The sequence below is a fragment of the Barbus barbus genome (genome assembly GCF_936440315.1).
Source record: "Barbus barbus genome assembly, chromosome: 20".
NCBI classification, from domain to species: Eukaryota; Metazoa; Chordata; class Actinopteri; order Cypriniformes; family Cyprinidae; genus Barbus; species Barbus barbus.
This window is the reverse complement of record NC_136748.1, coordinates 5779541-5795329: the sequence shown is the minus strand read 5'-3', so window position 1 is coordinate 5795329 and position 15789 is coordinate 5779541. Positions and strand designations below refer to the sequence as shown.

The 15789-nt window shown below is 42.2% G+C and overlaps 1 protein-coding gene across 1 annotated transcript in view; it reads left to right on the top strand.

Annotated features, from left to right (window-relative positions):
- lgals8b (galectin 8b) overlaps positions 1-4621 on the top strand; it is a 78236-nt gene extending 73615 nt beyond the window's left edge. Inside the window, exon 9 of the mRNA XM_079442759.1 lies at positions 4008-4621. Coding sequence (XP_079298885.1) covers positions 4008-4089 — 82 coding nt within the window. The 3' untranslated portion in view covers positions 4090-4621. The remainder of the gene's footprint in view (positions 1-4007) is intronic.
- Positions 4622-15789: the final 11168 nt, after the last annotated feature.

The window sequence follows — 15789 nt, the reverse complement described above, 5'->3', positions numbered from 1 at the left end:
CTATCTCGTTTTCTGTTTCAGAAATTCAGGACGCTGGCTCCAGAGGCAGACCAATTCCCAACCCCAGTACCTCACCATTCAGAACTAATATTCACGTAACTCACCCGTTAAAACCCCTCCTCGACGAATCGCTCGACACTATCCTCCAAGCAGTTTCTCCTAGAACCCTCCAGTCATACGTGACAGCATGGAGATGTTTCAAGTCATTCCACCTCTCTTACAATATGCCGTTCTCCTATTTTTCCCTACTCTCAATCACCTCATTTATCTCTTTCCTCAACAGCGTCAAGGGGTCTCCAAGTCAGTTCCATCAAAGGTTACATAAGCGGCATCCAATTTGTCCACAAGCTGATGTACAGCGCTCCCTCGCCCGAAATAAGTAATTCACAAACCTCCATGTTGATCAGGGGAATCCAACAATCCCGGCCTACTCATCCCGATTCCAGATTACCCATAACGTTAGATATTCTCAGCAAATGTATCCACTCCCTCCGCACAAGTTACCAGCCTCCCAGTACCGCCCGCACTCTCGATGCCATGTTCATTCTAGCCTTTTTTGAGTTTCTGAGATGCTCAGAGCTCACCATCTCCTCTAAATTCGATCCGGATATCAACCCCACTATCTCAGATCTAACAATTCTCGATAGCGAAACGATTTAGTTTTTAATCAAACAAAGTAAGACAGACCAAGCTAAGAAAGATAATTTCATCTACATTTTCAAACTCTCTTCTCCAATCCAACCATACAGTCCGTTCTTGAGTACCTCCACCTTAGAATTTCTCCGGTCAAATCCCCCCTCGAACCTCTATTTATAGACGACACCAAAAACCCGTCGGTCGCTTCTGATTCCAAAAACACCTCAGATCCGTCCTGCAATCATCAGGTATCCCAGCAAAAAATTTCTCCAACCACTCTTTTCGTATCGGGGCAGCAACATCAGCAGCCCAAAAAGGCCTCTCCAAGCAGCCGATCCAAATTCTAGGAAGCTGGTCTTCAGAAGCTTTCCAATGCTACATCAGAACTAACCAGTTTCACATCAAAATAGCCCATCAGGCACTCATTGGTCAACAAGCTGGAGAGTCTCCCGGCCACCCAACCCTACATTTCTGGCGGGCAGCGAGCCCCAGCCGTTCGTCACCACGGGTCTCGTCCCCCCGCCAAACACTGTCCGAACCCTCTCAACCAAACCTGACATCTTTTCCCTCCGCCTGGCTAGGTTTACCCGTTCGATGTCCTGAGTCTCGATCTCCCAGTCGGATGCTGCGAGAGCCCTCCCAGTCCAGTCGGGTTTTCTTTTCTCCCTACCCGCTCGGCAAGGCTTATCCGTCTGATGCAGTGAGTCTTAATCTCACGTCAGATGTCGGCAAGATTTCTCCTGGCTGGGCTCCTTTACTTGCCACCCGCAAGCCAGACTCATCCATCCGATGCCGCAAGTCTTGATCTCCCGTCGGATGTCACGAGAGTCCTCCTTGTCAGACGTCCTGAACTCTTTTTATCTGCCAAGCCGATAGGACCCACTCGTCCAATGTCTTGATCTCCAGTCGGAGGCTTTATGGGCCCTCTCGGCCAGATACCCACACTCTGTCCTCTGATTAGCAGGTGCTGATGGACAATAGGGACCATAAACCAACTCTGTGAGCTGCTCCACTCAAGGCAACTCGGGTCCTCCTGCTCAGGGCCACAATCATGCTGCTCCTCCATCGGCCGGCAGGGCTCACCCGTTCCAACGCAGTAAGCACACCGTTGAGCATCGGTTCAAGCCCTTTTGGCCGGGCACCCCAAACCACTCAGTCCATACCAGCAGCCGGTGGGGCCTACCCATCCATGCCACAAGCCGCTCCCACGGAGCACTCCATACAGGCGACCTCTCGAAACCAGCTCCCGCCAGATCTCAGTGCGTATTTGGGGGGGGGGGGGTCTTAGTCTGGCGGCTGTCCAACACTTAATTGCTTTTTGGAGGCTATTCCTGAGCTCGGAGCCCTTCTCCGGACAGCACGCCAATCACGCATTACTATACTTGCCAAATACGCATTGCCTTACTCATGCTAAATATATGTAAGTGTGAACTCGTGAAACATATATTTATCATTTTAATGCATGGGGTGGGACTGAGAACCATGAAAGTGAGGCTTGGTGGAGCCCACGGCTCTCAGCCCCGCCCCACTTTCCCAAAAATTGTAAGCTATACTGACTTAAAATAAATGTATTTGTTTACTCAAATGTTTTGTGGTAATCAGTTGCCTCAAATATTCTTAACTTAGTTTTTCTTTTTTTTTACCCAGTTGTCATTTGCACTCAATTTTATTACACTGTAAAACCTAAGTAAACTCAACAAGGAAAAGTTCTAATGATCACTCAGTACCACCAATCACATTTTGGCTAATGCATTTTACATTGCATTTGTCAAAATACACACAAATAAATATTCACCTGGTCGAGACTGATTACGGCTTTAATACAAAGTGTGATGTTTGCTTTCAACAAGCAGCACATCAGCTCTTACCTCAACAGAGCATATGAGTTCTGCATGGGGAAAAATCATGGAATGAAATGAAGTCATATACTGTTCTGCACAATTGCTTTGCGCACATTTTGAAAGCTGTCAGGCAGGCAATCTCTAGGCAAACAGATGACAAAGGACTGAGAGACTTTGCCACGTATGCTTTATTCCCTCTTAGAGAAAAATGGTATCTGTGAGGAATTCCAGTCAGGATTTAGACCGTATCATAGTACTGAGACTGCTCTCATTAGAGTTACAAATGACCTGCTTCTATCATCTGATCGTGATTGTATCTCTTTATTAGTGCTACTGGATCTTAGCGCTTAACATTCTTTTGAATAGACTAGAACACTTTGTTGGCATTAGTGGAAGTGCCTTAGCATGGTTCAAATCGTACTTATCCGACCACCATCAATTCGTAGCAGTGAATGAAGAGGTATCATATCTATCACAAGTGCAGTACGGAGTACCTCAAGGCTCAGTACTAGGGCCATTACTGTTCACGCTTTACATGTTACCTTTGGGAGATATTATCAGGAGACATGGTGTTAGCTTTCACTGTTATGCTGATGATACTCAGCTCTATATTTCTGAACGGCCCGGTGAAACACACCAAATTGAGAAACTAAAAAACTGGATGAGTAATTTCTTACTGCTAAATCCTGAAAAAACAGAAGTGTTAATTATCGGACCTAAAAACCCCACATGTAATAACCTAGAACACTATCTAACACTTGACGGCTGCTCTGTCGATTCTTCATCAGTTAGGAACCTAGGTGTGCTGTTTGATAGCAATCTTTCATTTGAAAGCTATGTTTCTAGCATCTGTAAAACTGTGTTTTTCCATCTCAAAAACATATCTAAATTGCGACCTATGCTCTCAACGTCAAATGCAGAAATGCTAATTCATGCGTTCATGACCTCAAGGTTAGACTATTGTAATGCTTTATTGGGTGGTTGTTCTGCACGCTTGATCAACAAACTACAGCTGGTCCAAAATGCAGCAGCTAAAGTTCTTACTAGAACTGGCTCCAAATCAAACATTGTATAGATTTTAAAATCTTAACTACTTATAAAGCCCTGAATAGTTTAGCTCCTCAGTACCTGAGCGAGCTCTTATCACATTATAGTCCTCCACGTCGCTGCGTTCTCAAAACTCTGGCCGTTTGATAATACCTAGAATATCAATATCGACTGCGGGCAGCAGATCCTTTTCCTATTTAGCGCCCAAACTCTGGAACAATCTACCTAACGCTGTTCGGGAGGCAGACACACTCTGTCAGTTTAAATCTAGATTATCTAAAGAAATCTACACATTTCTTTAACCTGGCTTACACATAACACACTAATATGCTTCTATTATTCAAATCCATTAAATGATTGTTAGGCTGCATTAATTAGGTCAACCGGAAACACTCCCCATAACACACGATGTACTCGTTACATTGTAAGAAGAATAGCATCTACGCTAATATTTGTCTGTTTCTTTCTTATTCTGTTTCTCAGCCCGTGTCCGGATCAGATGGTGGATCGGCACCAGGAGATGATGTCTCCCTGTTCATCGGCGGAGGCTGGGACACCTGGATGAGCCCCGGGGACATATCCCCAGTGAAGACCTCGACTTAAATGCAATAAAAATAAAAGAAATGACTAAAAATATAATAAAATACCATAATACTATTATTGTTAGAAATTGCAACAATGTAAAATAGAAATTTATACATTTAAAATTTTAATTAAAACAATAAGTAAACAATAAAAAAACAATTATCTCCTGGCCAGAGGAGAACTGGCCCCCCAACTGAGCCTTGTCTCTCCCAAGGTTTTTTTTCGCCATTCTGTCACAGAGGGAGTTTTTGGTTCGCCTCTGGCTTGCTCAGTTGGGGACACTTAATTTCTAGTGATTATTGTCAATTTGATTTAGCAGATACTATTTAAACTAAACTGATCTAGACAATGACATCTCTGAACAAAATAATGAAATGCCTTAACTGAAAATTGAGTGTTTAATCCTATTTTTACACATTACTGAAACTCTATCCGCCAATTTGATACTGTTAAGTGCTTTGACACAATCTGTATTGTTAAAAGTGCTATATAAATAAAGGTGACTTGACTTGACTTGACTTTCCCAAGATTCCAAAATGCCATCAACATTACTAAATCAAGAATGTTGTTCCATGCATTATGTGCCCTGCTCACAACCCCACAAATCACAAACCTTGTCAAAGAAAGTCTGTATATTTTGGAAAGTGTAATTTCAAGATCCAAAGAGGATACACTGGAAAAAAACTACCCAATCTAAAGACTGGGAAATGTGTGAAAGAGAAGACATGCATCTATCATTGGCAAATCATAATTCTCTGCTTATATTCAGCAGGTCATGCAAGAGGTAAAGGAACAAGTGGCAGGTGATGAGACATGGTTGGCAAAAGAGGACAACCCATACTTGTGTCCAGGCATCCTCGCTGTCCTCTTTAATACCTTCCTTGCCATTTTTCCTCTTTGGAGTGGCTTGCTGTTGGGAGACCTGAGTAGAATCTCATGAACAGGACTTAGTTTGGAATTGTCAAACAATCCATATTGCATAATGAAACGAAAGTCAAAACAGATACATAGAGAATATCATTCAGCATAACCTTCCTCAAAAGCTATTGCTCCAACCTGAGCAACCTATGAAACTTGATCAGTCTCAAGAAACTTGGATGAAGAAGGAACATTTCCCATCCACCAATTCCAAATTATTTTCTGTTCCTCAAAAAAAATTACATGTTCCCCCCAAAAAAGGATCCACAGGTATGTGACACAGCAAGAAATGTTCAAGTTTTGATGCATGTCAGCTTCCTGCAAAGGTACTCAGTGTAGAGGAAGAGGTAATGAAGTCATTATACCAAAATGAAAACTATTTATTTATTGCATATATTAAGGTACACTATTATTTAATGTAGGAAATGCATGTCATTATAGGTCGACAGCCACGAAGAAGCCACCTACAGAGCTGATAAATCTCCTAGCCAGAATCTGGAGTACCTGTTACATCCCAAGGAATTCCAAACACTGAGGCCACATGAATGGTTATTTGGAGAGGAACACATATCAAAAGAAAAATCTGAATGCATAATTGTACAATTATATTTGTATTTGTAAAAGCTGTCCTCAATATATTCAAGTAAAGTAAAAAGTAAAGTCGTGACGTATTGTCAAGTATGGTGACCCATACTCGAAATTGGTGCTCTGCGTTTAACCCGTACACACGCACACGCACACACACGCACACGCACGCATTCACCTCCCCACCCCCGATCCATCGCCTTCGCCGCTTTGTACCGCCAGTCTGACCCGCGTCTGTGACCAGCGCCGAGAATGGCTGCAGGACTGGATGGCTGCTTGCCGGGGCTGGATTACCTCCCCTGTTGCAAAGTCGTTTGTCTATGCTGTATTGATTATGTGCTTTTGTTGCTGTTGTGTTTTTCCTGTTCTCTTTGTATTTCTTCCTAAATTCCCTGTCTTCCTGTCCTGTCTACCCCCTTGTCATATTGTATGTATGTTGTGTATGTATGGACAGGTTGATGGCTAATTTCGCTGGTACTTGTGACTAGTGACAATAAAGGGCTACTACTACTACTTAATATGAAGGGTGCAAATCTCTACCAGCTAAGCCATTACACCTCAGGTGTCATTTTAAATAGCACAACTGAGCAGATGGCACGGCAAGGATTGCGAAAAGTGATAGCAACTCCTTATGATTCTTAATTTTTACATGTACAGTACACAGACATGATGATGGATATTTCTGATAAACAGGTCAACTTTGAGCAATATGATGGGCTCATCACTTTCGTAAATATCAACAACATACACTAGAGGTTTGCGGTAAGTAAAAAGACTGCAAATACAAATGTTAAGCTAGTACATATAAACATGGACATGCCCATATAGAAATGTTAGATCTTTTCAGTGACATTTAATTGACTTGGTAGTTATAATTTATTTGTTTCCTATTCTCCATTTCAGTGTCTGCATGCTTACACTGACACCATTTTTAATACTTGACCCTCAAAGTGGTACAAATGAAATGAAAGGTCAAAAAAGCCGATCCTAACCCTAACAGTTTGTTTTAAAAAGTAATTTAGCTTGTTTAGCTCCACAACATTAATGATGGTAAATTAGTATAGTTGGTGTTGCTTAAGACCAAAATAAACACACACACACTGCATTTTTCCAAAAACAGAGAATTTTTCCGAATGAGTAAAAAAAAAATATGGAAGAGAAGACTTGGTGAGCACCAAGTGGAAACCTGGCACAATCCAACATTCATTTCAGGAGGATGGTTCCAGCTGTGTTGTCTTTGTGATGCTGGTTAATGGAGGGGGAAAGTGGTGTACATAAACACTGTGTTCACCTTTTCCCATATGAGACTGTGTCTATTAATTTTCATTGCTGTCCTTCTAGATGGCGAAACAGGTGGTGGAAGAGTTCCCAAAAATTCCTGACAGCATTAATATAAGGAGATGATGTGCCACTACAGGAAAAATGTGGCTAATGTAATTTTACTGGCATCAGGTATAAAGTACTTTGAAAGAATAGTATATTTCCATGTGTTACGTCCTAGGTGTCTAGGGGTTTAAAGATAACGTAACAATATTAAGGGTTTAAGAAGAGCATTTGGCCGAGCCCCTGCCACAGCATAACAACAACAAACAGATCCCTTTAACAGGTTTTATTCACAGCTCAGAAAGTATACAATATCTTCCAAACAAAGAAAGAAGTCAAATTAAAAGGGAAGCAAAACCTTCAGGAGGGGGAGGATTGCCAAAATAACAAGCAAAATCATCTCTATTCTGGGGTTAAATTCTGTCTACACCTGCAAAATAAAAGGAAATCAACAACAAAATTATACTCTCTCTCCCTATCTGAGCCTCAAACCAGGAGAAAATGGGTGCAGTCAAAAGAAAGGCGCCCGCCTCCCTACAGCTTCCAAAAGGGTCACAGTCAATCAGGGGAGTACAGCTTAAGCTGTTGGTAGCAGGGTAAAACAAAGGTTAAACAGCAAAATCGTAGGCTATATATATATATATATATATATATATATATCTTGCTTAGCAAAAAGGCACAAAGATTGGCTAGCTTCTAGCTAACCACAGAATTAGTCAACAATTCTTAAGATTAGAAAAGATTACAACCATACAGAACCCCAAAAAGGCTTCAACAAATAGCGCTGGGCAGGGCTGGACACAAGACACGCTCTTCTGGAGAGAAGTTCTCCTCTTCTGAGTGTTCTTCTTGGTTTTTATGCTACTGCCTTCTCAGCTGGTAAGCAGGTGCAGCTGGAAAGTGCAATCAGCTACCTGTCAGAGTGGAGAGAGTGGGAGGAGCCAGAGAAGCAGCAGGCAGAGAGAGAAACAATAACAACAAGAAAACATACCCCAATACACAGTGCAGTGAATACGTCACTGGACGTAACACCCCCACCCATAATTTACAAATAGTATCCCAAAAATATTTGTAAACTTGTGAATTAAGATTTAACTCATATTATCAGCAACCTACTTATCCAAATTATACACCCTAGACAGTGCATCAGCTACAACATTTTCTACACCTTTTCTATGTTGAATGTCGAGGTTATACTCTTGGAGTATCAAAGACCACCGCATCAACCGCTGATTCGAGTTGTACATTCTTCCCAGGAATACTAGGGGGTTGTGGTCAGTGTAGACTACCACCGGGTTACAACTACCGCCCAGGTAGACCTCAAAGTGCTGTAATGCTAACAGTAAGGCTAAGCCCTCCTTTTCAATAGTACTGTACTGTCGTTGGCACTTGGTAAATTTCTTGGAGAAGTAACTCACAGGATGTTCTACACCGGCTAAGTCTTCTTGCAGTAGTACAGCCCCTGCCCCAGAAGAACTAGCATCCACCTGCAGCTTAAAGGGCAATTCAAAATTTGGAGCAGAAAGAACAGGGGCGTGACACAACAAATCTTTAGTAGCATTGAATGCACAATTACATGCTAGACTCCATTCAAATTTTCTAGAGGTACTAAGTAGATCTGTCAGCGGGGCAACCACAGAAGAAAAGTTTTTACAAAACCCCCTGTAGTAACCAGCCATACCTAAAAACCGTCTCAGTTCTCTTTTGTTTGTAGGAGTGGGGAAGTGAAGTATGGCAGCAACTTTTTCTTCAATTGGCCTCACCTGCCCTTGGCCAACTTTCTTCCCGAGGTAAGTAACCACAGCCTTTCCGAACTCGCACTTGGTCAAGTTTAATGTCAACGATGCCCCAGACAGCCTACAAAAAAACTTGGTTTAGACTATTCAGATGGTCTTCCCAACTAGCAGAATAAATCACCACATCATCCAAGTAAGCCTCACAATTGGGTACTCCCGACAGTACCTGTTGCATTAAGCGCTGGAAGGTCGCAGGTGCATTTCGCATCCCGAATGCCATAACAGAGTACTGCAGAAAATTGTCAGGGGTAACGAAAGCGGAGATTTCTGAGGCCCGCGGTGTGAGGGGCACCTGCCAGTATCCTTTTAGAAGACCTAACTTGGTGACGTAACGAGCAGAACCGACTCTATCAACACAGTCCTCTATTCGAGGAAGAGGGAAAGAGTCTGGCTTGGTGATACTATTCACTTTGCGGTAGTCAGTACAAAAACGATAGGTCGAGTCAGATTTGGGAACGAGCAAGCATGGGGAACTCCAGGGGCTCTGACTGGGCTCAGCAAAACCATGTTGCAACAGATATTCAACTTCTGACTTCATTACCTCCCGTTTATGAGGGTTGACACGGTAGGGGTGCTGTTTAATAGGGGTAGAATTACCTACATCAATATCGTGCATGAGAACGGTAGTTCGGCTAGGGATATCTGAGAACAGGGTAGGATATCTACTCATTAACTCAATGATAGCTGAACGCTGATTGTTTAGCAAATGAGCAAGATATGCATCTAAATCCTTCAGGACCGCAGAATTGTTTAGGCGTGTACAGGACATTTGGACCTCATGTACAACCAGGTTATCCTCCACAGGAGAATATGCTGCAGACAATACAGTAGCAGCAATTTCAGGTACAACATTGGCAACACAAGCTTCTGAGTTCTCTTTTCTGACATACCCCTTTAACATGTTCAGATGACACACTCGACTCTTTCTCCTACGATCTGGAGTCGAGATCACATAATCAGTTTCAGAGAGTCTCTTCTCAACGGCATAAGGACCCGCGAATTTAGCCTGCAGCGCTGAGCCTGGAACAGGAAGCAGGACTAAAACTAAATCACCAGGTTGGAAGATACGTTTTACACTGGTTTTGTCGTAACGCAACTTCATCTTCGACTGGGCAGTCACCAAATGAGCTTTTGCCACATCACAAGCCTTATGGAGGCGTTCTCGAAAAGCACTTACATAGTCCAAGATGTTGCTGGACACAGGATGTTTGGACAACAACTGCTCACTCAGCAGTTTCAAGGGCCCACGGACAGTATGCCCGAACACCAGCTCTGCAGGGCTAAAACCTAATGACTCCTGCACAGTTTCCCTGACTGCAAACATTAACAGTGGCAGACCCTCAACCCAGTCTCTATTAGTGCTTATACAATATGTACGTAGCATTGTCTTGAGGGTTTGGTGAAAGCGCTCTAGCGCCCCCTGGGATTCTGGATGGTATGCGCTGGAGAGTTTATGATCCACTCCTAACTCTTTTAACACTTGAGAGAACATTCTGGAAGTGAAATTAGTACCACGATCTGTTTGGATAACTTTAGGCAATCCAAATGTTGAACAGAATTTAACTATTTCCTTCACAATAGCTTGAGTTTTAAGAGTACGGAGTGGCACGGCTTCTGGGAACCGAGTTGCAACACACATCAGAGTTAAAACATATTGGTGTCCTGATTTGGATTTTGGAAGGGGCCCAACGCAATCCAAAATCAAACGCTCGAAGGGCTCTCCCACAACTGGAATCGGATGGAGTGGAGCAGATGGAATGGTCTGATTCGGCTTACCCGCCATTTGACAGACATGACAGCATTTACAAAATCTGGAAACACTAGATTTCAATCCAGGCCAGAAGAAATATCGGGAAATGCGTTTGTAGGTTTTATTAACTCCAAGATGGCCGGAGAGAGGATGCTCATGGGCAAGCTGCAATACCTGAGGACGATAATCCGAGGGTAAGATTATTTGATAGACAGCTAAAGCATCATCAACATCACGTGGCCTCCAACGACGCATTAGAACACCACCTTCCCAAATGAAAGCTATCCTAGCACCATACGAGCCATCTGACAGAACAGCTGCCCCAACACAGGGTGCCAGAGATGGGTCAGACTTTTGGGCAGCAATTAGGTGATCTTTGTCAAATTTCAGATTCACTACTGTTGAATTTAAGTTTTCAGGATCACTAAACGCAGCTGGAGGTTTAATAGATAGTGCACACTCCAGCTAATTTTCCCCTGGACTCAGGAACGAGTCGGCAAGATTCACAGTCTCTTCCCACTTCTGAGCCTGCGCACGAGTTACAGCACAAGAGGGAAACACAGAAGGGAAATGAGCAGCGATATCAGGATCAGGAGCCATACCTGGCTTATCCACAACAACTGGAGACGGAAAGACTTTACCACCAGCCAAGTCATTCCCTAAGATAAGGCTCACACCATCTACAGGCAACTCAGTTCGCACCCCAAGAGGAACTGTACCTGTAACCAAATCAGATTGTAGCTGAACCATATGCAGCGGCACCCTCACACATCCCAATTCAATTCCCCGGACCAACACATCGGTGCCGGAGTACGTTTCTGGTGAGAATGGCAATACACCAGCTAGAATGAATGATTGGGTGGCACCCGTGTCCCTCAGAATGGAAATAGACTTACTCCGGGAGTCGGCACAAAGGGAAACAGAACCAGAAAGGAGAAAGGGTTCATACCCAGTACTCTCGGCTGGCATGGAACAGCTTTCAACAGTTGAGACAGCTTGAGCAAATGCCACACTTTTATATTTCCCAGCAGCATTCTTCTGTTTCCACGCTTTACAATCAGAAATTAGGTGCCCTGAATCCAAACAGTAGAAACAGACACGTTTGCTAGTGGAGCGTCGTACATCAGCCTTACGACCCTTGTCAGCCATTTCTCTTTGAATACTGGAAGTTTCCTTCTCCGATTGCTCAGTATTCAAAAACTGACGTTTGGACTGCCGGGAAGTTGGGAACACTGCCTTATGGGTAAGTACAAACTCATCTGCAATCACTGCAGCCTCAGAGAGCGTGCTTACCTTTTGCTCATTTAAATGAACAACTAGATGTTCGGGAGCACAATTTTTAAACTCCTCCAGTAGGATAAGCTCCTGCAACTGTTCAAAATCCATCACCTTATTAGCAAGGCACCACTTTTCGAAAAGTGTTTTCTTCTCCCGTGCAAACTCTACATATGTTTGTTTGGCTGCCTTCACCAAGTTCCGGAAGCGCTGGCGATAGGCTTCAGGAACCAACTCATATGCTCTTAATACTGCTGCTTTGACAATCTCATAATCAAGAGACGGTTCAATTGGAAGTGAAGAACAGATCTCCTGCGCCTTACCTACCAATGTGCACTGCAGGAGGAGCCCCCACATGTCCTTCGGCCATCCCAACTTTGTAGCAATGCGTTCAAAAGCAATGAAGTAGGAGTCTACTTCAGCTTCTCTAAAGGGTGGTACGAGTTTTATGTACTTCGCAACATCAAAGTTTGGCTGGGTATTACCCACTGGATCGTGGTTAACAGCGATAGATGGTGACTGAGCAATATCAAACACTGGAGAAGAGGGAGCTCTTGTGCGCGGGAGGGGAACAGGCTGAACAGACTTCCTCCGCAAAGTCTCAGCTTCAATCTCAAGTGTTTTTAGCCTAATATCACGCTGAGCTTCCACTTCAACAGTACGGAGCTGTACAACTTTAATCTCATGCTCTTGTTTTTTTAACTCCAAATCAAGCTCTTTTAGCTTGATCTCGACCATTGGGTCGAGTCGGTGTTCAGTTGGGAAAGATGGACTAAATGCAGCCGTCTCTCCCTCTGCTACATCCTCCCTTGAATCATCAGGCAAAATACCTCTACTCACTAACTCTATATACAACGCATCCTTAATCACCTGCTTAGTTGCATCCCCAGGCACAGTAACATTAAAGAAATCAGCAATCAATAACAGATCTTTTTTTCTGCATCGATTGTAAACATCTGTGGAAGGTGCAAGCGTAAACCCTATTAAGTCAAATTCCATTACTACACACTACTCTGCCCTCACCCAAAAAAAAATAAAGAGAGAGCGGTCAAAGCCTCTTACTTTCAACCATATATTAAAAAAAAAGCATTAAGGAGACTCTAGTTCTGTTGCTCTCTACAACTTTTTCAAACAGCACAATAAAGCAGTTTCTACTTAATTCATATCCCGGACGAGCCCCCAATAATATGTTACGTCCTAGGTGTCTAGGGGTTTAAAGATAACGTAACAATATTAAGGGTTTAAGAAGAGCATTTGGCCGAGCCCCTGCCACAGCATAACAACAACAAACAGATCCCTTTAACAGGTTTTATTCACAGCTCAGAAAGTATACAATATCTTCCAAACAAAGAAAGAAGTCAAATTAAAAGGGAAGCAAAACCTTCAGGAGGGGGAGGATTGCCAAAATAACAAGCAAAATCATCTCTATTCTGGGGTTAAATTCTGTCTACACCTGCAAAATAAAAGGAAATCAACAACAAAATTATACTCTCTCTCCCTATCTGAGCCTCAAACCAGGAGAAAATGGGTGCAGTCAAAAGAAAGGCGCCCGCCTCCCTACAGCTTCCAAAAGGGTCACAGTCAATCAGGGGAGTACAGCTTAAGCTGTTGGTAGCAGGGTAAAACAAAGGTTAAACAGCAAAATCGTAGGCTATATATATATATATATATATATATATATATCTTGCTTAGCAAAAAGGCACAAAGATTGGCTAGCTTCTAGCTAACCACAGAATTAGTCAACAATTCTTAAGATTAGAAAAGATTACAACCATACAGAACCCCAAAAAGGCTTCAACAAATAGCGCTGGGCAGGGCTGGACACAAGACACGCTCTTCTGGAGAGAAGTTCTCCTCTTCTGAGTGTTCTTCTTGGTTTTTATGCTACTGCCTTCTCAGCTGGTAAGCAGGTGCAGCTGGAAAGTGCAATCAGCTACCTGTCAGAGTGGAGAGAGTGGGAGGAGCCAGAGAAGCAGCAGGCAGAGAGAGAAACAATAACAACAAGAAAACATACCCCAATACACAGTGCAGTGAATACGTCACTGGACGTAACACATGTCAGACACAGAGAGATTAATTATAATCCTATCTACATTCAAATATTTGCAGTGTGAAGAGAGGAGTACTGCTCTGTGTGTGGAGAAAAAGAAAGAGCCCAAACAGAGGAGCAATGCATCTGGGTATTCACTATGCCATTTCTGCCTGTTGACTATTTGTGTTAAGTGAAAACGTGTTTTCACAACTACATTTAATAATTCCAACACTTTCTTAATAAATCTAACAACATGTCCTATTTCCCTTCCAGATTCAATGTGAATTATGCCAGAGGTGGTTTCATGTTCAGTGCCTCAACATTAATCGGTTACCAGAAGAACAAACATGGATATGTGATTTGTGTTTGTAAGCTATTTAGTTAGAGGAGCTTATGCTGAAAGTGTGTTTAAATTGTAAGAAACATACAATTAGAAACATACATTCAATTTATTTATTTTTTTAGATTTTTGTCTATTTATATTTATATATGTGTGTATTTTTATTCTCATCCTATTTTTTATTGTCTGTGTGTTGCTGTCTCTGCTGGAAGCCTGTGACACTAAAACTAATTCATTGTATGTGTAAGCACACTTGGCAATAAAGCTCTTTCTGATTCTGAGAAATGTGTATTTGATATGTTATGGAAATACTTTTGTACTGCCTATTTGATGTTATGGAAATAAAAAAAAAAATTGTATTCTGTTGGTTTCATATTGTTGTGGTGCTTGTTGTCTTCTGCTGGCCTTTTATGTGAATGTAGTTTTTAAAAACACACTTGCATTTGTGAGGGAGAAATAAATGTGACATTTGGTATTTTGATAGTTCACTTTTTATTTAGTATCTACAAAATAGTATCTACTTTGAACAAGCTATGGAGCTGTTTGCTCCACCATATAAGATTTGAGCTGTATATATAGCTGCATTTCACAGTCAACTAAATGCAATAAATATGTCAATCCATGGTGTAGTGTAAATAAAGTGTAAGTGTAGTGTAAGCTAAATAAAAACACACACATACACACACACATACAAACGCTCAGGAAATTAGTTATTGCGATTTGAAGAAAGTTTAAGTCTAGCACTCTTTTGCTATTTCGTAAATTCAACCGGGGGAAGATCACAAGCAGAGATTTGACTATCTTTGACTGCATACAGATCAATTTACCAGTTTCCTGCAAAAATGGAGATTTGTTTGTTTACTTGCACTGAGTTGACAGATGATCTCCGATTTTGTTTCCCTTTCCTGGTGGGGAAACCTCCGAGGCTGCTGATTGCTGCTGAAGCCGATTTCTTGTTTGAAGGCTGTGAGCGCTTTTGGAGCGCAATCAATGAGACGAAGCCAAGATTCAAGTGAGAGCAAGCAGCGACCAGAGCTTTGTGTCCAGTCTTTAGCAGGCTGATTTCAGTCCACCCACTAGATGCTTTTTCAATCAAATTGTCCCTATAGGTGAAGCCCCACCCATACTGTTTCCTTTGGACACAAAACTTGATCTAATCTGTGATCTTACATGTGGGGAATATTTCTGTAAATTCTGTTAAAAATGTCATTTTATGAACAGTGTATATAATATGCACTTGTCATTCATTTCAACATTCTGCATTTAAAATAAGCTGATACTAAATACTAAATAAGATGATAAGCTGATACTAAACACTGGTTATCTATTAAAAAGGAAAGTTATGACAAAGATTAAAATTCATTGATTGCATAAAATACACCAAGCATATATATAAGACATCAAACATGTTATTTGCTGATACACTTGCTCTAACAGCGATGGAAATAAATGATTGTCTTTAGAGATCCTCTATGTAAGCGTGTGTTTCTTTTGTTGTAAGAGAAAAGTTAAAAACGCAGACGAGCATGGGACAGTCCTGTGTTGCAGGCCTAAGTTAAGTCAGTTAATTTAATCACTGTTTCCTGTTGGATAGATACAGCAGTTCCTGATCCATACATCGCGATCACAAGGTTCCTCCACGGGTTGCAAGAAGGACTCTT